Source organism: Plasmodium relictum (assembly GCF_900005765.1).
Source record: "Plasmodium relictum strain SGS1 genome assembly, chromosome: 11".
NCBI classification, from domain to species: domain Eukaryota; phylum Apicomplexa; class Aconoidasida; order Haemosporida; family Plasmodiidae; genus Plasmodium; species Plasmodium relictum.
In genome coordinates, this window is record NC_041689.1 from 372,682 (window position 1) to 400,296 (window position 27,615).

The 27,615-nt window shown below is 19.1% G+C and overlaps 3 protein-coding genes across 3 annotated transcripts; 1 reads left to right on the forward strand and 2 right to left on the reverse strand.

Moving 5' to 3' along the window:
- Positions 1–849: 849 nt before the first annotated feature.
- FLN (falcilysin, putative) lies at positions 850–4,293 on the reverse strand (the record flags this gene model as incomplete). Its single annotated transcript, XM_028677358.1, has 1 exon — positions 850–4,293. The coding sequence occupies one exon, from the start codon at positions 4,291–4,293 to the stop codon at positions 850–852; it is 3,444 nt and encodes a 1,147-aa protein (XP_028533755.1).
- Positions 4,294–8,232: 3,939 nt separating this feature from the next.
- Positions 8,233–14,813, forward strand: PIAS (E3 SUMO-protein ligase PIAS, putative; the record flags this gene model as incomplete). Its single annotated transcript, XM_028677359.1, has 5 exons — positions 8,233–8,270; positions 8,396–8,778; positions 8,984–10,075; positions 10,226–10,339; positions 11,431–14,813. 5 exons carry the CDS (start codon positions 8,233–8,235, stop codon positions 14,811–14,813), a joined length of 5,010 nt encoding a protein of 1,669 aa, XP_028533756.1.
- Positions 14,814–16,244: 1,431 nt separating this feature from the next.
- Positions 16,245–27,579, reverse strand: GCbeta (guanylyl cyclase beta, putative; the record flags this gene model as incomplete). Its single annotated transcript, XM_028677360.1, has 14 exons — positions 16,245–16,422; positions 16,633–22,260; positions 22,444–22,847; positions 22,941–23,160; positions 23,327–23,625; positions 23,783–24,825; positions 25,038–25,294; positions 25,490–25,730; positions 25,862–26,203; positions 26,351–26,503; positions 26,613–26,787; positions 26,890–27,153; positions 27,263–27,376; positions 27,535–27,579. 14 exons carry the CDS (start codon positions 27,577–27,579, stop codon positions 16,245–16,247), a joined length of 9,363 nt encoding a protein of 3,120 aa, XP_028533757.1.
- Between the last annotated feature and the right edge of the window lie 36 nt (positions 27,580–27,615).

The window sequence follows — 27,615 nt, forward strand, 5'->3', positions numbered from 1 at the left end:
TAAAAATACCCTGTATGCATTTTCATTTTTTTAAAAATTAATATTTTATAAAGTAGATGGCTAATTTTAAATCTAAAAATATTACATTGGCAATTTTATTAACTTAATTTAGGTATTGTTTATATTAAAATTAATTAAAGAAATAATTCGTATACACGTTGTAACTTCTAAACCTACTTTAAAGTAGTAATAAAAAGGAATATTTATCCAAATAATATGCACTTGTTAATTATAAATATACCACTTTTTAATAAATTTAAATTTATAAATAAAAGCTGTTAGTATATATATTGTTAATTTATACATTTAAGCGAAAGCTCCGTCTCTCATAGCAAAATTTTGGATTTATTTTTTTTATAGAGCAGCATTTTAAAGAAAAAACTTTAAATCTTATTCTTTTTCATTTTTAAAAGATATATAAATTCTTGTTATTTCATATTACTTAAAATAAATATGATTTACTTTAAAAAAAAGCTTCTATAAGCATATAACTTAAATTGATTTTTTATATTATGGATATTTTTTTTTTGAAATCTTAGATTTACAGGTTTAAATTCACTTTTTTGGTTGTTTATTTATGACATAATTTTTTCTTTTACATACATAGAAAATAAAAATATATATGAAAAAAATATAATGAATAGCTCATAATGGCAGAATATCATTAAAAAATATTTTTTCTTTTATAGAAAGTCAATCTAATTATATGTATATATATTTTTACTAAAAACTATGTTATGAAAAAATGTAATAAGTAATTTAAAATATATATATATATATATATTCATATAAATTAATGCAAATAATAAGCTTTTAAATTTAAGATATAATTTTTATATAAAAAAAAAACTATTCAATAAAAATTTTTTTAAAACTTGGATCAATATTAATTGTGTAATCATTTGCTTTTTCTTTGCTAGTTATAATAATAATATTTTTTTCAAATTCAGAAACTTTTTTTTCTATCAAATCTGCAAATTTATAGAAATCTTCCTTTTTAGTGTTCATAATACGATTTCTAAATTCAATTCTGTCTTCTTTTGTTTCATTTGTTATAATCCTTAAAAAGGATAGTTTGCTAAGTTCAATACCTCTTCGTGGTTTATCAATAGTTCCTATAGCATTAATTATATATCTGAGTAGATCATTTTCAGTCATACTATCAGCCATTTTTCTTAAGCCTTGTGCTGATTCTCTAAATGTATTTAAAGTCTTTTCTAAATTAGGATCTCTTGCAGATAAAAATACTAAAATTCCATCATAATCAATGTCAGCAAAAACTCCATATGCACCATTTAACCCTCTTACAGTTTCCCATAAATAAGAATTTTTTAAAGCTGCCACAATCACAGTATAAGCTGGATCAAGATATTCTCCTTCGTTGAATAAAACACCTGACATTGAAACAGAATTTACAAAAGTTGGCAAAACAAAAAATTCTTTTTTAACTTGTTCTTTATCTAATAGTTTATTTTGTTTAATATAATCATTCCATCTAATATCATTTTCAATATTAACCTCATTCTCTTCGAAGTATGATAATAATTTTTTTAAGGAATATTTTGATTCATTAAACAAATCATTTAATGATGCTGAATTAGATGTTACATTTATTATTAAATTATTTTTATTGAATATTTTATTTCTAATTCTATTTAATATTTTTTCAAAAGTTGAGAAATCATTTTCTGCTAATTTGATTTGTTCTTGTAACTTTAAATAGTTCCCATAACCATATATCAAATTATGAATAAAATTCTTAGAATTTAAATGTGATTTTACATACTTCATTAATATAGAATACCCTCTCTCATTAAATTTAGTTTTCATTTCATTAACTTTTCTTTTTAAAATTTCTATTATTTTTTTCTTATTTGAAAAATCCGATTCTTTTAAAGCTTCCAAAGCAATGTCTAACGCTTCATTGCATTTATGACTTAAAACATGTAGCTCCAAATTAAATAACGCATGTGCGTTATATTTACCAGTTACTTTTAAATGGTCATCTGTTGAATATATAGCAACATTTGCTAACATATTTCCTATGTTTTTTTCTCTTAAAATTACAAATTCTTCAGATGATCTCTTATTTGTTCTATTTTCTAGAATCAATGTTTTAAATAAATTCAAATAACTCAACTCTTCAAGAGTTAAATCATCTAAGGAAAATGCAAATTGAAGATATACTATTCCATTAGTAGGCATTTCGTGTATTAGCACAGGCACGTCCCCTTCATTATACATGACTCTATCTTTTATATCTAATTCATCTTTTGATTTTTTTAAAATATACCTATTTTTGAAATAATCCATATTTTGTTTTAATACCTCTTCATTTCCTTTAGCTTTTGTATACTCTTCCAAATCATTTTCTTTTTGTATGTTAGTAAAATATATATTCGCAGGTATTTCTAAAGTTTCTTTATTTAAATCTGATATACTTATTATGGGAAATTTGTCTAAATGTTCTGGTGTTTCTTCTGCCTTTTTGTATTCACTTAATTCTTCAAAATTTTTAATAATAGATTCTTTTTCTTCTTCAGTAAAATTATTAATTCTTTTTTTCAATGATTCCTTCTCCAAAGTTTCTTGTTCCAAACCGTAATTTTCATCTCCTTTGAGCAAAATAACTGAACGATGATTATTATTTATAAAATATTTTTCTACATATTTTTCTAAAAATTTTGGTTCATCCTTTATTTTTTGTTTAATATTATCTATATATTTTCCAAATTCAAATAACCTCAAAGGATCCCTGTTATAATTTAATTGTGCTACCATTTCAAAAATGAAATCAATACTTTTTGATGTTTTTAGATTAGCTTCCTTTAAGACATATTCCATGTTATTTATTGCTGCTTCTACAGCTGATTCATTAAAACCTTCTTGAACAACTTTTTTTAAAGCTTTTAAAATAATATTTTCAACTTCATAATGAACTTTATCTAAGCTAACATTCTTTAAATTATTTTTTCTTATTCCTTTTAATCCTATACTAAAAACATATTGAACTAAACTATCATTCAACCCTCTATCAATAACATTATTTCCCAAGCCGCTCTCAGTTAATGCTTTATATAAAACACTTTCAGGAGTATGAACTAATAAATTATTTATTATTAACAGAGCATAGTAATCAATAGGGGACTCTAAACTAAAATCTTCATCGGTATCTTTGCTCTTTTTGGGATTTAAAAGCCAAGAAACTGAAACCAAATTTTCTTTATCTTCAGAATGATCTCCAAACTTTTTTTCAACATAAAAAGGACCTTTTTTATATTCTTGATAATTTACATTATCTACTGCATCATCTCTGTAATTACTTAAATCAAGTTTATTCAAATAATTGTCTACAAAATTCAATAATTCAGTGGGATTATTTTTACTAAAAAATAAAACTTTGATTTTTTTAGGATTATAGTTTTTGTAATAAAATTCTTTAAATTCTTCAAATGTTAAGTCTGGAATTTCCTTTGGATCACCACCACTATTATTAGAATGTACATTATCAGGAAATAAATGTTTCATTTCTTCATAATATAAATCTGCTAAAGGACTACTGAGTGCTCCTTTCATTTCATTGTAAACAATACCATTATATGATACTTTATAATCTTTAATTTTGGGAATATCTTCATTTTTTTCTTCTTCTTTTAATTTTTCTACTTCATATGTCCAACCTTCTGTTTGAAAAATAAATTTATTATTAATAACATTTGGTTGAAATACACTATCCATATAAACACCCATGATATTATAAAAATCCCGATTGTTCATAGACCCAGCCATATATACAGTTCTATCATTAAATGTGTAAGCATTTAAATGAGTGTGTAAAGTGCCTTTTTCTAATAATCCCATAGAATCCTTATAATTATAATTTTTTGAACCTGATAAAACAGAATGTTCTAATATATGTGGAATACCTTTACCAGTATATGTTAATGTTTTAACATAAAAGGCAAAAGCTTGCTCAACATCTAATGGATCATTTGTTCCAAGTGCTATCACTTGAGTTTTTAATTTTTTATGTTCATAAACAGTATAGGTCATTTTAAATTTGCTATTATACCTTTTTTCAACAATATCATAACTATTGTGATCTGGGGATTTTTCAAGTACCCATTCTGGATTTTTATTCATCATTGCTTTAAATGAATGTAAATTAGTATTGAATGAATGAATAAAACTATTTGTAAAAACATTATATCTTTTTTTATCTCCTTTGCACAGAATGCTATGAACGCAATTTGTTATTATATTTATATATCCTAATACTTTCATTAATTTCATCTATGTAATTTGTTTTTATTTTTATTTTTTTTTAAAAAAAGAAACAAAATATATGTAAGAAATGTTTTTAACATAACACTTCTCAGAAAATTTTAAGTGCATAATAGTATGTGGGATTATGGCGCATATATACTATGATGCATATTTTTTAACATTTTTTTGTCGTAAAAAAATTACTTTTTTTTTTTTTTCGGAGTTCAAAATCTTCAATTTACATATACACTAATATATTCTTTTTACATATTATTTTTTTTTTTTTTTTTTTTTTCGTCGCATGTTAATTTTTTTTCCTAGAATAATAAATTTTTTTTTTTTTTAATGCATGCCCATTTTTTTTTCTATTTCAAGTACTGCATCATACATATATATATATAAGTAAATTTTTTTTAGAAATTATTAGAAATTAAAAAATAAAAAGGGTATATCCTACTTTTTATATTTTATAGTATTTTAAAAAAACAAAACCATAACACAATTGAAGAAAAATTAGTTATTAAGTCTTGAATAAAAATATGCACTCATAATAAAATTTTACATTTACTTTAAAGAAATGAGATTATTTTTAATATATAAAGTTTTATTTAAAGGAATATAATCAAGAAACAATATCACATTTTTTGAAAACTTACCTATATTGACTTTTTTTTATTTTTCTATATATAAATATTAATTCTATTGAAAAATCAAAAATATATGATATAAACACTTATTTAAAATTTAAGCATTATATATTTTATTAAAAAGATATAATAAATAGTATTATCTTAAAATAATGAAAATTAATGATGAAAAGCATCTAACAGTAATTATAAATCTGAAATTTTTTCAAATTTGATTTATGCACATCAAAAATATAGTTTTATAAAATGAACATTTACGGATATGTGTTACATTTTAGATAAGATCAAATCAAAAAAATTTGAAATTTTTTTTATATTTTTTTTTTCTTTAGTTTATTCATTATTTTATATTTTATAACTTTAATAAATATTACAATTTAATTATAGTGTTATTATACCATTTAAATTTAATATAAAACATGCAACTTAGTAGAAATTTTTTTTTTTTATTATTTTTTTAAATATACTTCTCATTTCATGAAATCTTTAATCTCGAATACATAAATGTAATATATTATATTATTTTTTGAATTAATTCCATTAAGACTATAAATTATATATATTTATTAAAATATTTTTATTACTAACTTGTACTTAATTATTATTGATTTTTAATGTTCTCTTGATTTCATGTTTCCTATATATAGTACAATTTCCTTTTTGAAATAATATAAACGAAAAATGTACTATTATATTTTTATGCTAATAATTTTTTTTTTTGTACATTAAGAAAATTTTTATTAAAAAAAAATATTTAAAAATTGGGAATATGAAAAATCTTAAGGTGTGTGAAGAAATAAAATTATACAGGAATATATATGATTCAATAAAAAATATGAAATTGTATATTTTATTTCAATCAGTAATATTTAAATATTAATAAATATATCAAAAATTAAAATAAATACATAACTACCTATGAATATAAAAATGGAAAAATCAAAATAAAAAATTGTTAAGATAAAAAAAAAAGTCTATAGTTTTTGTAAAAAAATGTATCTAATAAACTATTACGTCTCCATTAACATGTATTAATAAAGAATTTCTTTAAAAAATTAGTAATTTTCTTTTTTTTTTCTCTTTATTTTGCATAATTAAAGCCAAACATTATTTATTCTATATTCATATTCATCATAATAAATAAATTAGACAAAATCTTAATCTTTGCATATAAAGGATTAAAAAAAAAAAAAAAATAAATAACAAGATATTAAAATACTAATGAAAACTATATGTATAAATATTTATATTATACTAACAAAAAATTATAATGCCAATTATAGTATGATAGCGTTTTAAATTCTTATACAGAATCTAATTAATATACGTTTTGTTTTTATTGACTTTTGCTTCTTATAATTTATTTTGTTTTCCTATAATTGAACAATTTTAATATAAAATATATACTTGTATTTCTATTTTGCATACTTTTAAAATAAAATAAAATTTGCTTGTAATTTTTTCTACATTTATGAATTACAACTTAACAAAAAAATTTTTTTCTATAAAAACTCATAAAGTATATTTTTTTTAATTTTATTATAATATTTTTCAAAATTTTAAGCTATAACAGAATATAAAATTAAATGTAATAAAATATCTTTAAAAAGGAAGAAAATTCCAATATGTAAAGGAGGTTCTAGTATTTAAAATTTTAAGAAGGCTTTATTTCAATAAAGGAATATTTATTGAATGATAAAAGAAAAAAAAATTTACATTTTATAATGTTGTCTCCTGGTTATAAAAAAGTATAAAATACTTCAATTTTTAAAAATACTTTTGTACTATGTAAACCCTATATATGGATAAATATTTATATAAAATATTGTACTCCATTTTCTTATTTAAATACATATATATAAATATATAACTGCCTCTTCATACCCATAATTTTTTTTTTTTCTAAAATATCGAAGGTATGTATGCATACATATATTTCTTTTGTATTATGTCTTTACATAAAAATATCATTCTGAAAAAGATAGTTTCATGTAGAAGAAACAAATATATTTAATAATATATAGAAGATTAAAGAAGAAATAACTAAATAAAGGTTAATTTATGTGTGTTTATATTTTTTATATATATTAAAATGCCACTTAATAATATAACTTATATGAGCAAATTAATATATAATTCTTATAATTAGACATGATATAAAAGTAAACATAGAAAAAAAGATAAAACAAAGAAAAATTAATATACTTAAACTAAGTAGCGGTCATTCTGCTTTTAAATTCTCATTTTTTATATATACTTAATCATATTTAAATATAAATATTAATTTTAAGAAAAAAAAATATATTTTTTTTTTTTTTATCTTACAGTTTTGTTATATAAGTTAAAATATTAAAAAAAGTATACAAAAAATGAAAAAAAAAAAAAATATATATTTTTTATATTTCAGTAAAATATTGTTAAAAGTGTGGCAATTTATTTACTATATATATTATTTATTTAATATTTAAAAATTTTAACGTTTTTTTTATTACATTATAAAAATTTCTTTTTTTAAAGCAATGCACAAATGATATAAAAATAGAAGCAAAAAAAAAAGAAAATTTGTAGTATGTTAATTTTTAAAGCCTAAAGGCTATTAAACATATATATATTTTTTTTTTATGAATATTAATATTTAAAGTAATATTTAATGGGAAAAACAGATAATCTTAATTAAATTTTTTTTGTTGTTTCAGTGGGAAGGGTTTATTATTAAAAATACTTAATTTTTATTGTTAATTTGTGAGCTATTTTTCGTTTTCTTTTTTTTTGCTTTTTCCTTTATTTTTTTTAAATATTAATATTATAAAAATTTTTGGAATTTGTATATTTTATATATATGAAAATTTTATAATTTTTATCATATATATAAAACAGTAACATTATAATTTTTTTTTTTTATATTAAAAATAAATTACACTACTTTTTAACTTAATAAAAAATTACTGAATATCACACTAGTGAAAATATTGTTTTATTTATTTTTATAAATTTTTAAAAAATAAAAAATTTGTCTTTTTTATTATCTATTTTTTTTTTAAGAAATAATAATGTTTTTTAAATCATATTACATATAAAGAAATAAAATATTTCAATATATATATATACATATATTTTTTTATCTTTAATTATGTTATCTTTTTTAATTTATTTTTTTTTTGTGGAAACAGCTATTGATGAAAATATTCTGTACATAATTAAATGAACATATTTTTTGAATCAAAAATATTTCAAAAAAATAGGTAAAGTAATAAAAAAAAAAAAATATACAATTAATCGTTTGGAGGAAAGTAAATATTCAGAAAAATATATAGTAACAATGTCTTACAATGTTTACAATACTAATATGGCCGATTGGTAATAATAATTTTTCTTTTTTTTATTATTCCATATATATATATATATATAATTAAAACAAAATTAAAATAAAAAAATAGATTTAGATATATATATTTATTTTATTATTATTTTTTTTTTTATAGCTTAAATAAATTAAGAGTATATGACCTTAATCAATTATGTAGAAAATTTTTATTACCTCAGCATGGAAAAAAAGTTGCTATAGTTGAACGAATTTTAGAGTATATAACAGATGTTGAAAGAGAAGAACAAATATATGAATTTATTTTAGAAACAAGGCCCTCTATATTTGAATTAATAAATGGAAAAAGAACTAATAATAATAATAAAATTAATAATAATAATAATATTGATAATAATATCAATAATAATAATAATAATAATGATAATAATAATTTTAATAATAGTAATAATAATAATAATAATAGTAATTATTATTCCTACTCAAACAATGAAACTCTTTCATTAAAAAAAAACACTTCATCAAATATGAGAAAAGGAAAAGGTAATTTACATTATTTTGAAAAAATAGAGAAAAATTTTGTTTTATTTTATACGTAAAATGTTTAAATATTTGTTTTTTGGTTTTTTTTTTTTTTTTTTATTATTATATATATTTAGCACATAGGTATTTTTCTTTTTTTTTTTTTTAAATATAATTTACAATTATTCTTTTATATATATATATATATGTTTTTTCTATATTTTAGCAAAGATATATCAAGAAGATAATGATTTTTCTTCGTGTGTATGTGGTGGAATGATAAGAAATATTAGTAACAAAAACTGTGTGGTAAAATGTATTGAATGCAACAAATTACAGCATGTTAGTTGCTATTTACAAAATTCTTATATAAATAAAGATCTAGAAAATTACAAAATATTATGTGTGGTTTGCCGTTTAAGGGATATTGACCCTTTTTATCCTTTGAAAAAAGTGTTATGGATGAAAAATTTGAATGTAAATTCAGAAAAATTAATAGTTAATGCAGGTGATATTAAGCATTGGAAAAATGAAAACAAAGAAGTTATAATATTTTGTATAAATATTGATAAACATAATTTAAGTAACGTACCATTAAAACAAGAGTGGCCTAAAACTTTTATTTTAAAAGTTAATGGTAATATAATAGAAAAGATTTATGAGCCATCATGGGAACATAAGAGAAGAGATAATCCTTTAAAAATTACTCATACGTTAAAATCAGGAAATAATAATATAGATATAAATATTACTAATTATGATATACCTAAATTATATGTAGTTGCATTTTTATTATGCAAAATTGAAACAGAAAAAAATATAATTGAAAGTGTTATATTAAAAAGTTCTTTGAACTTTAAGGATGCTAAACAAAGAATAGTAAATATTTTATCTACAAAGCATGATGATGACGAAGTTATGTGTATGGAGATTAATAGAAAAGTTAGCTTAAATTGTCCTTTTTCTTTAGATAGAATTTTAATCCCTTGTCGGGGTATTAAATGTGGTCATATACAATGTTTTGATTTAAAATCATTCATTGATGTAACCAAAAAAACAAAAGCCTTTAATAATAGATGGAAATGTCCTATTTGCTCTTTATTTTTACGCCCTAAGGATCTAGTTATTGATACATTTATTACATATGTTTTATCTCAAGTTCCTAAAGATATTAAAGAAATTGAATTAAGCAAAAATGGAGAAATAATTTTAAATCAGGGAAATTATATTGAAGAAAAAAATATTAAACAACTAGATGATGTTGAATCATTTAATATTAATAAAAACAATGTAGAAGTAAAAACAGAATATAATATAGGTAACAGAAAGCATGCATATATATACATTATTTTTAATTATTCACATTTTTACATATGGAATTTTTATTTACATATTTTATATAAATTTTTTTAATTATTTTTATTTAATTTTAAAGTAGATAAATGTTCAATGTACAAAGGAAATAAAGATAATATGTATACTACTAATGAAGTTATTATTTTAGATTCTGACCAAGAGGATAATAATAATTACAATGTATATGAAAAATATGCCACAGAAAAAAATCATAATATGATACAAGGTATTATATATATAACCTAAATAAATAGTTTAAACAAAAAAAAAAATAGATTAAATAAAATATATATATATATTACTAAAAGACAAAATTAGAATTATAAGCTAATATAAATATATGTGTAAATAATTATATTCATTTAATATAATATTTTTTTAGAATTTAAAAATTTATAAATTTATTTTAAATAAAAAGACAATTATATAAAATATGAAAAAAAAAATAATAAAAAAAAAGAAAGAAAGGATATATAAATAAATAAATAAATATATATATATATATATATATATATATATATATATGGGAGAGAACAAGAAGAAAAAAAAGAGGTTTTTGTTTTTTATTTCATTGAAAAATTTATTATATTCACTACAATTTTTACTATTGTATGATATATATATAGTTTAAATGAAATTATATATTATTTAAAATATAGATTCAAATACTGATTTTATTATTATATTTATTATTATCCCTTTTATATATTTATTTTACTTTTTAAATTATTTCATCATATTATGTTATATTTAATTATATATTCGTTTTTATATGATGGTGCATATTATATATTCATAAAAAATAAAGAATAAATGAATGTTTGAAAAGTATTTATAACATAAAATTATATATACACTTATGTATTTTTTAATTTAGTTTTTATTACTGATATATATTAGTTTGTATATGTTATGTCATATTAAATGATTTTTAATTTATATAGATGAAATTATTAAAATTTTTAGCTTATATAATTTTTTTTTCTGCTTATTTAACACAATTTTATTCTTGCATTCATATTACATTCTTTTTTTTTTATGTTATTTTTTATATTTATACATATTATTTTTTAATCTTACTGTAAATACATAATTTATATATATAGTTTATGTTATTATAGATGTTTAATCTAGTTAACAAATCATTTAAGTTGAAATTATTTTTAATTGTATATAAATATTATTTTATTTTTTTTTTTTTAAAATATAATTGTGTAATTATTGTTATATTTTATTAATTGATGTAACCTTTTTTTCTTTTTCTTTCTATATATATATATATATATATAAAATGATTTTTTTACACTTTTTTATCAGGAGACCAAGAAGTTATATGCATATCAGATAGTGATGAAGATGATAACTGTGAATGTGATACTTATAATAATGATAATAAAATAAATAAAAAGAACTCTTCATTTTTAATTGAAATGAAGGATTGTGAAAATAATAAAAATGTAAATGAATTTATAATAAGAAATATGAATGATATAGATAAGAAGAATACTATTTCTAATTCTCAAATATTTTTTAATGATATGGTATCAGACGTTTTAAATGATTTTAATGAAATTCATATAAAGACAAGCTCATCTGTTATTAATAATTATCCAAACTTAAAAAAAAAAAGAATGATGGAAATAAATAATAATAATAGTAATATTTCAAATGATTCTGTTATTAGCTTCTATGATAAAATGCATAATTTATCTAAAGATCTTCTATATTATCTGAACTCGGACGCTGATTCATTGGAGGTTAAATCAATTAGTGATTATATAGAGTATTGTAAAGTATTGGATGAAAATAAAATCCTTTTATTTGATAATGTTAAAAAAAAAAACTCTGGCATATATATCACTGAAGAGAACAGCAATTCAGTTTCAATTAATAAAGGTGACGATCAATCATTTCCACTTGATTTTTTTAAAAAAAATGAAAGAAAAAATTCCATAATTGAAGATACTAAAGATTCATATAATAAAGAAGAAAATTTAATTAACAATAAAAATATTATTAATGATAAAAAGAATTTTTGTTTAAAATTTGAAGAACATTCCTTTTTAAATGAAGATAACAAAGACAAATTATCAAATCCAGAAACAATAAATTATAACAATTGTGAAGTAAACAATGAAATAAATAATGAAATTAAAGATTTATTTTATGATAAAAATAGCTACAAAAATAATAAGAAAGCTACTAATTCTTCAAATAAAAAGAGGAAATATGATTCTATACATAATAATTTTAACTACTCTATGATAAAATACAAAAATAAGCATTCAGTCGAAAATAGTAAAAATAAATATGAAAAAAATAGCAATATTAAAGGAAAAATTCACAATAATAGTAATAGTGAGAAATGCCATAAGAACATTTATGACAAAAATAATAATAAAAATAATATTAATAATATTGGCAATTATTATATGAATGATATAGAGGATGATATTGGAAGAGATGACATCTATTTTAATAATAATAATAATACACATAATATTAAAGATATTAATAATAATAATAATGATAATAAAGATCATATTAATAATGATATTAATAATATTAACAATATTAATAATAATAATAACGGCCATAAAGATGATGATAATGATGATGATAATAATAATAATGATAATAATAATAATAATGATAATAGTAGTAGTAGTAATAATAATAAAGATCATATTAATAATGATAATATTAACAATATTAATAATAATAATAACAGTTATAAGGATGATGATACTAACAATGATAAGGATGATAATAATGATATTAGTAATATTAACAATATTAATAATAATAATGACGATGATAAGGATGATGATAATAATAATAGTAATATTAATAATAAAGATCATATTAATAATGATATTAATAATAATAATAACGGTAATAAGGATGATGATAATAACAGTGATAAAGATGATAATAACAATGATAACAATAATGATAATAATAATAATAATGATAATAATAATAATAATGATAATAATAATAATAATGATAATAGTAATAATGATAATAATGATAACAATAATAATGATAATAGTAATAATGATAATAATGGTAACAATAATAATGATAATAGTAATAATGATAATAATGGTAACAATAATAATGATAATAATGATAATAATAATAATAATGATAATAGTAATAATAATAATAATGATGATAATAGTAATAATGATAATAATGATAATAATGATAACAATAATAACAATAATAATAATGATAATAATGATAACAATAATAATAATAGTAATAATAATAATGAAAATTTCACTAAAGAACCAACAAAACAAATACATAAATCACTGAGTGTATACAAAAAAAAAAATAATCAGTTAAATATAACACAAAAAGACATTTATGTAAATTTAAATCAAATAAACTTTGGGGATTATATACAAGAAAAAAAAAATAAAGATATAGAGGAAAAAGTTGAGCAAGCAGAGAATGAATATAATGAACAAATAAAAGGAATTAATGAAAATGCTCAAAATAAAAATAATGAACAAACGGAGAATGAAATAAGTAAAATAATAAATAAAAGAATAAAGGAAAAAATTAAAGAAGAAAATAAATATAACTCAACAAAAATTTTTAAAAATCACAAGAATTTGCCAATTGGCATATTAGAAAATATAAAAAATGTACATAACAAAGTAGAATTACGAAGTAATGCAAACAATTCAATTAGTTCAAAAAATTGCGATATAAATGATAAATTTTATTATGATTTATTTAATTTAAAAAAAAAAGTGAAATCTTATGATTCTCAATTAAGTAATTTAAAGTTAAATGAGTTAGAATTAAATAAAAAAAATTCCTATTTTTTATCTTGCAACGATCTATTTCATAATAGCAAAATGAATAAGGAATATAAAAATAACATATTTAAACCAAAAGATATTATAAATGATAATCAGAAAAATTTAAATAAAATTGATGATTTTATAAATAGTGTAAAGGGATTGTATAATTTTAATAATCATAATATATTTTCTAATCAAAATTATAATTTTCTTCCTTCATCTGTTTATATGAGTGTGAATACTAACATTTTAAATGGATGTAATAAGGAAAATGCAATTACTGCCAACAAAAATAATGAGAGCACTAATTCTAATATATACACAAATAATGCTTATAAAAATGAGAATTCTAATAGTATGAAAGAAGAAAAACAAGAGTTTATGCACAATGCTAACCTACGAAATGGTGAACCCTTATTATTAGAGAAAGATGAAAACTATAATAATTTTTTAATAGAAAAAAAAAATGTGATTAATAGAAGTATGTATCAAAATGATGAAATGTTGTTAAGTGATATCAACAACACTAATGATAATTTGTGTGAGCAAAGAAACATTTCTGATTTATATGATTTTAATATGTTAGGAAATTATTATTCTAATACTTCAACAGACACAAGTTTTTTTGATTGCAAAAGTTCATATTCAGAAAATAATAATGTTTTAGTTAACAGTTCATTAAAAAAATCAAGTGTATTTAATAAGAACGTGGATAATTTTAAAAATAATTCAAATTTAGTTAATTGTGATTACATAAATCAAAATTCACAATTCATTAAATTTAAGAATATTGAAAATATATTACCAGAAGAGTTATTTAACGATAAATTTTTTACTGACTCCGTCATTAAATTTTCTGTTAATGAGAAGGTTTGACTCCTAATTTGTTATTAAGAAAGTCTATGCTTATGCTAAAAATTAAAAAAAAAAGGTACTATACTTTTCTTTCACTTTTAAAGATTAAAACAACGTTTATTATAAGAATATGCGAGAGTTCAATTTTTTTTTTTTTTTTTTACTATAAAATAATGTTTTACAAGAAAAAATAAGATAAAATAATTTTAATTTATGTAATTTTAAATGTGATACCTAAAAATATACTTTATGAATTCATAAATGTATGAAGTGGACAAATTTTCTAAAAGAATATTTTTAAATTTCAAATAACAATTGATTCTTTTATTATTTCTTGAAAACTTAAGGAAATGTATTTTTTATAGCCATATAAATCTATACATATATAGAGAGAGAGCTAAAGAGTGTAAAGAGTGAGAATGAGAAATAAAGAAAAAGAGATAAATATAATCAAAAAATATTTTTTTTTTATTAGTTTCTTGTGCAAATATTTTTATTTTTTTATGGGATTTTTAAACTTTTATTTGTAATTTTTAAAATAATTAAATTTTTGTATATATGCATAAAACTTTTTCTTTTTTTTGTAAGTTGTATATATAAATAAAAAAGTATTGTAAAGAAATTTTGAATATTTTTAATAAGTATTTTTATTTATATCAAACATTTTTTATATAGATAAACAAAAAAGAAATGAATTATTTCACATATATTTATGAAATTAAAATTTAAATTTATTAGAAAATGTACTATTATATCCGCAAGTTTTTATTTTCGTGTTTTTATAATATTGTCTATGCACCATTTAAGTTTACTTATTTTTATATTTTTAATTTTCTTTGTAAGTAATTTATCAAGTTTTATTTTTCCTCATTTTATTATTTTCTAATTTTTTATTTCATTGTTAATATTCTACTAAATTCCGTTATATTTCGTTTTATTATCATATACATTCTATTATATATCTTATTTTGTTATATGTATTTTTTTTTTTTTTAATTAACGCTGATAGTATAATAAAACAATGAATACATAAGAATATTCAGTAAAAATTAAATAATGTAAGTTTTTTAATCAAACATAACCTTTTTTTTTTTTTTAATATAAATAGTCTATATTATTTTCGAATTTTTTTCTAATAAAAAAAAAAAGTGAATTTGCAAAAAAATTTGCTTCAGTGTACTTTTTGAAAAGGTTTTATAAAATCATTTATAAAAAGAATGTTAAGTTAAATGAATAATAATATTTATATTTAAAAAAAGTGTATAATATTTTTTTTAGTGTTTATATTTTATCAATAATACAAATATATGGTTTATTATAAGAAATGATATAATTTTTTTAGTTTTTTTTAAAGTATAATATATTCTTTTATTTTCTTTTATTTTTTTTTACATTGAAAATATTGTCTTTTTTTTTTTTTTTTTATTGAAAATAAATAATACTTGTATTTTTTTAGTTATCAAAAGATGTTAGATCATGTCTCTCTTTTTCTTTACGCAATTTTAATAAAGTTTCATAATCTATAACTTTTTGATCATAATCTTCTTCATAATTTTTGTCTTCAATAACATACAATTTTATATCTTTATCACTTATATATATTGTTTTATAATACCAAAAATTTAATTTACTAAAAAAAAAAAAAAATATATTTAAAATGAAATAATTTATTAAGTTTATATTATTAAGTTTAAAAACTATTTTTTATATGAATACATATTATGTAAATATGTTAATAACATATTTAAATGAAATATTTATACATGTAAATCTTCCTTAATTTTATAATATGATATATAAATATATATATACTACATATATGTATATTATATAAACTTACGCTTGTGGCTCATTTTCTAAGAAAAATGCTTTAAATTGTTCAGAGCAAATAATTTCTCCTGGTATTCCATTAGATTCAATTTTATTAGCTATTAACACATCTAACCCCCACATGTCATATCTTAATCGAACAGATCCAATTATTCCACCAACACAAGAACCATAATGTAATCCTATTCTCATATTAAAATCATGCTTATTAAATTGGATTTTAATAGTATTAATATTATGTAAAATAAGTTTTGCTAGCTTAAAAATATTTAATATTCCTTCAACAGCTTCACTTTCATCAGTTATAGATGAATTTGGCTGACTAGTTGCTACATAGGCATCCCCAATTGTAAACAATTTGTATAAGCCTAGTTTAATTGTGTCTTTATCTATTTTAGAAATTAGTTTTTGTAACAATTTTAAAACATCTTTAGGAGCAACAGTCTTGCTCCATTTTGTGAAACCAACAATATCAGCAAATAAAAAAGCAATTTTTTCATGCCTATATGTTAATTGTAAATTATCATTTTGATATTCTTCTAAAACTTGTCTTGGCAATATTCTTGTTAGAAAATCTTGAGACGTCTTTTCCATTCTATTTCTTTTTCTTTTTACTAAAAATTGTATTCTATCTAGATATTCTGAATACCAAAAATATAGTATATTAATAAAAAGAATTAAAATTATACTAAAACAGACTCGTGTTTCATGCATTGTTACACTAAATAATTTACTAAATGAATAAACAAGGAAAATAAAAAAAAATACTAAAAAAAAGAATTTATGCTTAAATAACATATTTTTAATAAATATTAGCTGTATACAAATAACTAATTCAGTTGCATCTTTCATAAGGAATAATGATCTCTCATTTGAATTACCAACCAAATTACTAAAATGTATACAAGACAAATCTATTATCATAATACACCAGGAAGATAAAAATATATTTAAAATAAATGTAGTCCACATCATCTTACTAGAATTATTTTTATATTCTTTTAGCTTTACTTTTAATAACAGCCATATGTATGTTATTATAAATAAATATATAGATCGTATTAACCAAATAATTACTATGAAATCATTTTTTCTAGAACTCTTATCGTAATAGGATAACTCTATCACATTACACAATCCTAAAATTAATTCTGAAACAACAAATATAATAATTAACTTTTTTGTTAAATCAATATTTATTCTTTCTCTATAATAATTTCTTGAGTACTCTTCTTCTAATTCTTCATCATTAAATTTATAATAAAAAGTATTGAAATTTTTTACTTTCTTTTTATTTAATTGTAATGTTGAAGTTAATTTCTTTAATAATTTCTTATTATAGTTATCAAACTTATTTGCAAAATCTAAATTCTTGTTATTAACATTTATATGTGAATTAATAATTTTCTCATTATTTTTTGATTTATTTTGTCTTGTTGGAATATTTTTAAGTGTATTTTTAATAGAGTTTGATTTTTCAGTTAAATCCATACTCTTAAAATAATTTGCAAATATATTATTAATTTTAGTAAAAATGTTTTTTTTTTTTTTAATTGATGGACTCAAGATAAAATATTCTTTTTTTACATTTTCTTTTATTCTAATATTTGTTTCATTAGATTTTATTGCAAAAGAGCTATCACCAAAAGTATCAGTTAAATAACTTTTTTCTTTCAAACTATAAAAACTTAATTTTTTTGATACCTTTTTTTTAATTTTTTTGTATTCTTCATTTTCTTTGTCTTTTTCATCTTCTTGATCTTCTTTGTTAACATTTTTCTTTTCTTCATTTTCATCTTCTTTCTTAATATTATTTTGTGTATTAGTTCTTTCACTATCATTAGGTAAATTATTATTATCTTCAATATTTGCAGAATTTTCATTATTAAAATTAACTTCTTTTTTTTTAAAAAAATTTTCTACATTTAATTTAAATTGGTCCCTATCTTTATTTTTAGAACTTTTTTTATTAATCTTATTAGATTTATCATTTTCTTTTTTTTGTTTAATCCCAGATGATACTCTATTTATAGTTGATCCAAATTTCGCATTATCTTCAATAAAAAATTTTTTATTACTTTTTTTTATTTCCTCTATACTATGATTGAGATTTATACTATTTTTTGTGATTGTATAGGTATCGCTTAATGCCATATCACTCAAGTTGTAATCTTTAGGAATTTTTTTATATTCCATTTTGATTATATTTTCTATTTTATTTCTTTCTATTTTTTTTTTATTCTTATTTATTAACTTATGGTTCATATTACCCTTAATAATTGTGCTTTTTTTATGCCAATCTTTATAAAATTTTTTATAATTTGGATAATTATTTTTTTTTAGTTTGTTATCTACCATATTATTAAACTTATTATAAACTATTATATAATCACTTTCTATAGTATTACTATTCACATTAGAGTTTCTAAATATATATCTAATACTTAAATTATTATTTGAACATTTATTTCTACTATTTTTTAAGTTGTTACTTAAGAAATTATGTTGTAAACTAATTTTTTTTGATTCTTTATTATTTTTATTAATACTTTTATTTCTAAAATTATTTGTAATGAATTTCTTTTCTTTGTATTTTTTTTTTTTATTACTATTAATAATTAAATTTCCTGTACTATAATTATTGCCAATGAAATATGTTTTATGGTTATCATTTAAAACATACTTACATTTTTTTTTTTTTTTTCTAATATGTTTACTTATTTTTTTTTTTCTTTTATTTTTTTCCAGTATAATATTATTTTTATGTTGTGAACATTTCTCTTTCTGAAAGAGATAATTGTTTAAATATTCCTTATTTTCATTTATACTATATTTGTTATCCAAAGAAATAGAACGTTTAGTTCTATTTTTAGTATTTTGATAAAACATATTATTATAATATTCAATAGATTCATCATCTATTACTCTTTGTGTTTGATGCTCAGAAAAATAAAAAAATTTTTTATCCTTCATTTTTGAATTATCATATTCTTCATTATCATTTTTTCTTCTCCTAAAAAAATTTTTTTTTTTTTTTTCCCCTTCTATACTAATTTCTGTTTTTAATAAGTGTTTTTTTTTTCTATGTATTTTAGTGAACAAATCATCAAAATTAATAAATTTCTTATTCTGATTTAAATGTTCTCTATAATTTTCAGACTCAGTAGCATATTCATAATTCGACGTAAAGCTATCATTTAAAAAATTATAGGAAATTTCTTCATAACTATAAGTATACTCCTGATTTTTGCTTTTGTCCTTTTTGATGTCATTGGAAGTTTTCAAGTACCTGTTAAAATTAAAATTAGGTGGATAAAAATTCTTTTGATAATCTTTTCTTTCCTTTATATATTTTTTTATGGCATTTTTCATTTCAATTTTCCCATTAAAACTAGATGAATACTCTTTTAAGTAACGTAATTTTTTTTTTGTTTTTTTTTTCTTCTTTTTTCTCTTTTTTGCATTTTGCCTTTTCATATAGTCTAAATCTCCGTCTTCCCTATATGGGGAAGTAAAAAAATCGCATTCTTTATTTTTTCTTTTAAGTGCTTCATTATTTAAAATCACTCGAGATTCAAATTTATATGGTGGTTTTTTTTTTAAACTTTTTATTTCTTCTAAATTGTCAGAACTTATATAATTTGCATTTTCATCATCAATTTTTGAATACGAAAAGAAACTTTTTCTTTCTATACTACTAGTATCATTAAAATTTTCTTTATCATACATATAAAGGTTATCTTCAGTTAATTTACTTTCTGTTTTTATTTTTCCTTCTTTATCTTCTTTTATATTTTCTTTATTTTCCTTTTTTTTTTTTTTTTTTATTTCTACTTTTTCATCCTTTTCTTCTCTCTTTTCTTTTTTCTTTATTTTTTCTTCCTCATTATCTTTATTTATTTCTAAATTTTTTTTAGTGTTCTCTGATAGTATCGAGCTGGAAGGCTCTAATTCTGAATCTTCTCTTTTACTTTTATAATCATCGAGAATATCTACCAATAAGTAGGTCTTCATTTCTCCTTTTCCTTTGATAAAAATTTTTCTTTCTTTCCATAATAATGTCTTATCTTCTTCTAAATATTTGTAAGTGTCTTGAGAAACATGAATATGATCAGGTAATGAAGTAGATTTCATTCTTGATGCAGTATTAACAGTATCACCAAAAAGTGAATACTGAGGTTTAACTGATCCAATAACTCCACTTATAGCTTTTCCGGTATGTATACCTATCCTCAAACTAATACTTTTATACACATATTTATCAACTGGAAAGGTGTTATCTAATGAATTTGATTGAACATCTAATACTTTATAAGATATATAATATTTAGCACTTAACTGAGCTATAGCTAATCTTATAGCACATTTTGTATCATATTTTATTTTGTATATACAGTCATTTTGCTTTTCATTTAAGCCTGAAGCAGCTAAATATGATTCAAACACAGTTTCTATTTTTATGCAATTAAAGTATTTTATACATTTGTCAAAATACAAATATAAATTATCTAATGTTTCTACTAGAGCTTGTGGTTGTAATGTTGTAACCATATTCTGAAAATCATCTATATCACAAAAAATTACTGATATAATACCTCTATCTTCACCTGATATATTTTTACCTACCATAATCCCATCCGCCTTTGGATCACTTATTAATAAATATTCAACTAAAAAGCTGGGTAACATTGTATGCAAGATTTCTATTTGTTTAGCTAAATTTACCTTCTGTTTATATCTAAATAAAAACTTTTTTTTTACGTAATAAATTTCATAATATTTCATCGATAGACAAATTAAAGTAAAACTAAATATACATATAAAAAAGATAATCACTTGTTGCTTACATAAACAAGATACATTTACATCTTCAAAATTCTTTCTAGTTAAATAAGGATTGTCACAAAATTTATAACAACCAAGACTAATATTCATACTTTCATTATAATATACCCATATTGACATAGATAGTATTATTGTGCAAATGATTAATCCTTCTAAAATTTTAAAAGAAAAAAAAAATATATAAGAGACTGTAAATGAATAGACAACTAGCAAATTTATTAAATTATTATTAACATTTTCATATAATTCTAAAAAAAATCCAAGTATTAATAACAACCTTGCCATAAAAAAAAAAAGAGTTGAATTAGATTTATTTTTCTTTCTTATATAAATTAAAATTATTGTTGCTAAAGTATAATTGACCAAAGTAATAAGAGTAGCATATTTTAATGAAAATTTTATTGCCTTAAATGTTATTGCTTGAGAAAAAAAAATCAAGAAATAAATAAAAAACAACAATATTACAATTATTCTTAATTTTAATTTATTCCTTTTTTCATATGTTTTATATTCCAAATTTAGTTGTTGATTTCTGTATTTTACATTTATATCTATAATTTTTCTAAAGGCGCTATAAATGAATTTATTTTTTTTTGATTTACTATAATATGTATTGTCATCTTTTATGTGATAAATGTTTGGTTTAGGTATTAATTTTTGTAACTTTTTATTTTTATTGAAATCCGAGAATTCCTTTTTTTTATTACTTATGATGTCTGAATCTTTCAGTTTTTTTTTAATATTCAGATTTACAAAACCCTTACGTAAATAATCAGATATATCAGGATAAATTCTACAAAGGAAAACGAAAAAAATTATCAAGAAAAAATATAATAAATATTAAATTTAAATAATACAAATTATATATATATATAAATATTCAATAAAAATTAGATGTTCCATAAAAAATTCTCAGAAAAAAAGAACAAAAAAAAAATATATATATAATTAATAATTTTATATGTTCATAATTTACTTATTATTTATAAATTTTCCAATTTTATCAATCAAAAAGTTAATATATAAAATTGGTAATAAGGATAACCAAAAATATAAGTCCTCAGTTTGAAAAAGACCTAATTCACACTTCCCTAATTTTATACAATCAATTAATGTATATACATTTACATATATAAACAAAAAGCAAATAATTAAAACTGTCATAATAAAAAAATACAAATGCCATGTTTTTGAAAGTAGAACAATCTTTTCAGAAGTTAAAAAAAATATAAGGATAAATATATGAAATGTAAACGTTCTATGAGAAATTAAATGAAAAACGCTATTTTTTAATATATAATAAGAAATTAAAGAAGTAAGAAAAGCCTCTAATATAGTTAAAAATATAATTGTATTATTTAGAAAATATTTCCTTCTAGACTAAAATAAAAAAGAAAAAAAAATATGTATATATGTATTTGTATAATAAAATTGAAATAAATTTATTATTTTTTTCCTTTTTAGTTATGTTACTAATTGGTAAATATAAGGAATAAGTCTAATAAATTTATAAGGCAAATCTATCTCATATGCTGAAAATGCTATAATTAAAAAATAGTGAAATATGGAGAAAGTTGTTTGTGAATATAATATTGATGAAATGGAAGATCCGGAAAAGGAATTATCAAAATTATGAAAAAAATAGAAAGAAGCCATCATGACTTTTAAGTATATTATCCACAAAAACGTTCTACTAAAAAAAAAAAAAAAATTAAAATAATTAAATTTATTAATTTAAAACAAATTGTTTATTACAATTATAAAATTTGAATTTTATTATGTACATCTATATAATTGTAAACATTGATGTAAGTATTAAATTTTATTAATTTGAGACAATTTTATACTTTTATTATTACCATAATGAAAATCTATTTAATCTACCTAATATTAGTAAGTCACTAATAAATTTAAATTCATGCAATACATAATCAGAAATATTATAAAGAACATTAACTTGCTCATTTAAACTTAAACATACACTTATAGTTGTGTTTTTTAATAAATAGGCATCATTTAAAGTGGAACCAACACCTAATATTGTTAGCCGTGGGTTTGTTAAAGAAAGTAATTTTTTTATTATTTTTCCTTTAGTTTCATTTTTCAACTTACAAAATAAAACAACCGTTGCTCTCATGGCTATATATAAAAATATTTTCTGCATAATATATATAAAAAAAAAAAATTATAAGTAAATTATAAAAAATATATCAAATGGAATATATAATAAAATGAATTTTAAACTCATAAAAAAAATAAAATAAAAATATAAAAATTTTAAAGGGAAAATTTAATTTAAATATTATATATATAACCATTGTCTCAACATTACTCATAATATTTTTTATACTTGAATCATTTATTGCAATAGCATAAGAGCTAGATTTTAATTTATCTAAAGATTCAGTGAAATTATTAAATAAAACATTTGCCATATATTCTGGATCTTGAATATTATAAAAATTAATTAAGAATAAATTTGATTTAGAAGTAATTAAATTACATTCAAGTGCTGTTAAATAAGTATTCTTTGCACACTCATTTGTAAAAATCCATGATCTAATATCAAAATTTATTATATCAGTAAATGTTTCTTTTACACCTTCTTTTAAAGAACTTTTTAAACCAATTATTCCTACTACTTCCAAATCATATAAAAAAAACAATTTAATTAAATCGTATAATTTAAAAGACATTTTCTTTCTAACACTTTTTAGAAAAATATACTTTGCTATTTCTTCGTTTCTAATCTCTTTTTTACAAATTAATATAACTTTTAAATAATTCAAAGTATATAGTTTTATAATCTTTTTAATTTTTTTTATATTATTTTTTTCTTGTGATAAACAAGGAATAATGTTAAAATCATAACCACGAACATATATTGTGCCTTTATCTAATTCATTTGCATTTTTTAAAATGCACATAGAAAAATCATTGCTTCTTAAAAAATCATTAAAACAAATTAAAAAATATTCTTTACATTCATTTCTTAAATTATAAAGAAATAAGTTATTCTTATAGCAATAAATTTTAAATCCTATATTTTTTACAGCATTGTATAAACATATATCTTCGTGCTCAATACAGTTAAAATTTTCTTCATCTGATTCATCTACATAATTATATCCATCATTATCGTTTTCATTTTCATATTTATTATAGTGATCACTAAAATTTTCGCTTTTATATTCTTTTAATATCATATCTAGGCATTTTTCATTATAAATTACTATTCTATTACAAGCACACATTCCTAATATAAACTCTTCTATTCTCATTGATTGATCATTACATTCTTGTGCATCATCAATTACTTCTTTACAGTTATAACTGCTTGTATTATTCTCATAAAATTCTATAAGAATTTAAAAAAGACAAATAAAGTGTTGCAATTTATATTAATATATATATATACAATAAGTAAAAAAAAAAAAAAACTAAAATGGAACTTTTCATTTTCACAATTATTTGAAAGTATAATATAATATGTCTACTTTGTATATATATGGTATTGACCAAAATTTTAAAAATAATTTTATATATATTTTTAAATATATAAATTTTTACGATTGTATCCAACATTTAATTTGGATTTTATAAAGCTTGTAATTCTAGCATTCTTATTGAAAATTTCTTCGTTTAAATAATTTTTATATTTCTCTTTCAATAATGTAGATAAGTCATCAACAAATGGATCATATATTGAATTTATTTTTTTTTCAAATAATTTTAAAAATAAAACAAAATCCCTTGAAGGAAAGAATAAATTTTCGGGATCTTTAAAAATTCTCTCGTCTAAGTTTAAAAGCTCTACAACATCTTTTCTATGTGAAATAATATAAAAAAAAAGTTTTATTAAGATTATAGAGAAATATATTATTATTAATGTAAATTCAATTATTAATTCTTAAATGTTTTGTTTAAAAAAAACTAATTTTCTTCAATAATTTTATTAACTTTTAAATATTTTAATAATATATATATATATATTTTTGTTTGAATACGTTTTTTATTTAAACCTTTCTGCATCTAGTATGTTTAGAGTAGGTAATTTAAAATCTTTACGAGAATAAACAAAATCGTTTTTTGCATATATTACATTATTAATTACGCATGATGAAAATAATTCTTTTTTTTTTACAAGAATTCCATTTCTTGCTGTTGCTAATAAGTCAACAGTACCCAATGCATCATTTTTATTTTTATTAAAAACTTTAGGTTTTTCATTTTTTATATCTTCTCTCATTCTTATGTCATTTTCTAGAATTAAAGAATACCATTTATTAATTTTTTGCATATCATTATTAAGAGTATAAATAATAATAAATATCTGCATTTATTTTTATGGGATTAAATTTTTCTTTAATTTGTTTTTATTTCTTTTTAAATACCTATTCTTAAACTTTGGATAATGTATATAAGACTTTTTTCCGAGTACATCATAATAGGTAAGACTAGTATATAAAGACCAATAAAATCTTCTAGAATAGTAAAGAAACCTTCTTTTTTATTTTGATATGAAAATGTTCTTTCAAAAAATGCAAATTTTATTATTATACTTGACAGAACAAAAAAAAAATACATAAATATCAAGTAATATACAACATTGTTCATTTTTATGCAAAATGTTCTATTATCTTCTATTTTCTGAGGTATATTCAAATTTTTTTTTGTATCAGCACCAGTATATACAACTACTGCATCTATATATTCTGCTCCTTTTAAAATAGAAGCTTTTAAAAAAAAAAAAAATTATAATAAAAAGTAGATAATGATAAAATAAATAATTTATAAATTCTAAATATAATCAATAATTTTATGAATACAAAAAGAGTTTAAGAATATTATTTGATAATAATATTTTTTTTCTTTTTTTTTACACTGTAGAGCAAAATTATCGTAATTTAAAAGTAATGATCTTGGGTGCTTATCTAATTTGAAACTTCCTTGAAAACAGAAAATATTTTTGTTAGGCAATTCACATTTAATAACGCCATTTATTTCTGATAACATTTTTAAATAATCTCTATCAACTATAAACAGAAAAAAAAAAAAAAAGTATAATAATATATATATAATATTTCTAATACAAAAAAAAAAAAAAAAAAAAGAATATATATATATATATATATATATCTTTACTTTTATATTTATCTACAGGATATTTAATGCTTTTTCTAAATAGCCCATCTATTTTAAATGAATCTACAACTGCATTTAAATTATTTTTTACATAAAGTATAACAACATCAGCTGGGAACTCATCACCTTCAAAAACCCTAATTATATTTCCTACTTTTATATCTTTAGTCATAACCTAAAGAATATTTCAAAAAGTTCTCTTTGCATATTTTTATATCTACTAAATAATTTTTCATTTATTATTTCCTTTTTCTTTTTTTTATTATTTAAAATTTACTTTCTCAAAATAAGACATTTTTGGTACTATTCTAAGATAAAATTGTGAATTTGCATCTTTGATATCTTTGAATTGTTTTAGCTCAAAAAGAGATTCTATAATAACTAAAATTGCAAAATTTAAAATAAGAGAAATTGCTGTATCTATAATTACATATTTATTGGTTATTCCTTGACTAATTTCTGAAATTATATAAACAATTAAAAATAATAGATATACAACTACAGCGTCAAAAGAAATCAATCTTCTAATAAAGTTATATAACTATGAAAAAAAAAAAAATTAATATTAAAAAAATATTTAAGAATATAATATTCCTTGTTAAAAAAAGAAAAAAATAACTAATATATAAATTTTTTATGAAATTCTTTACAGAGAAGGTATATATTCTAAAATAATTTTTACAAAATTTTTGTAAATCATCTTCTAAAGTTGGATTTATAATAACTTTTCTATAAAAATTTTTATTGGTCCCTATATATTTTCTCTTCCCGCCTAGATGCTGATTTTTTTTTTTTTTTTTTTTAAATAAAAAAAAAAAGAAATATATTTTTGTTAAAATGCTTTTATAGAAGTATTTAGACTTAAAAAAAAAAAAGTCTTCGATATCCGAAACGTTGCCTATTTTTTTTTTTTATTTATTACCATTAAGCTTAATGTTTTGGATTTCATCGTATGGTTACTTTTCATTTTTATGTTTTATATAAATAAAGAAAAATTAAACTA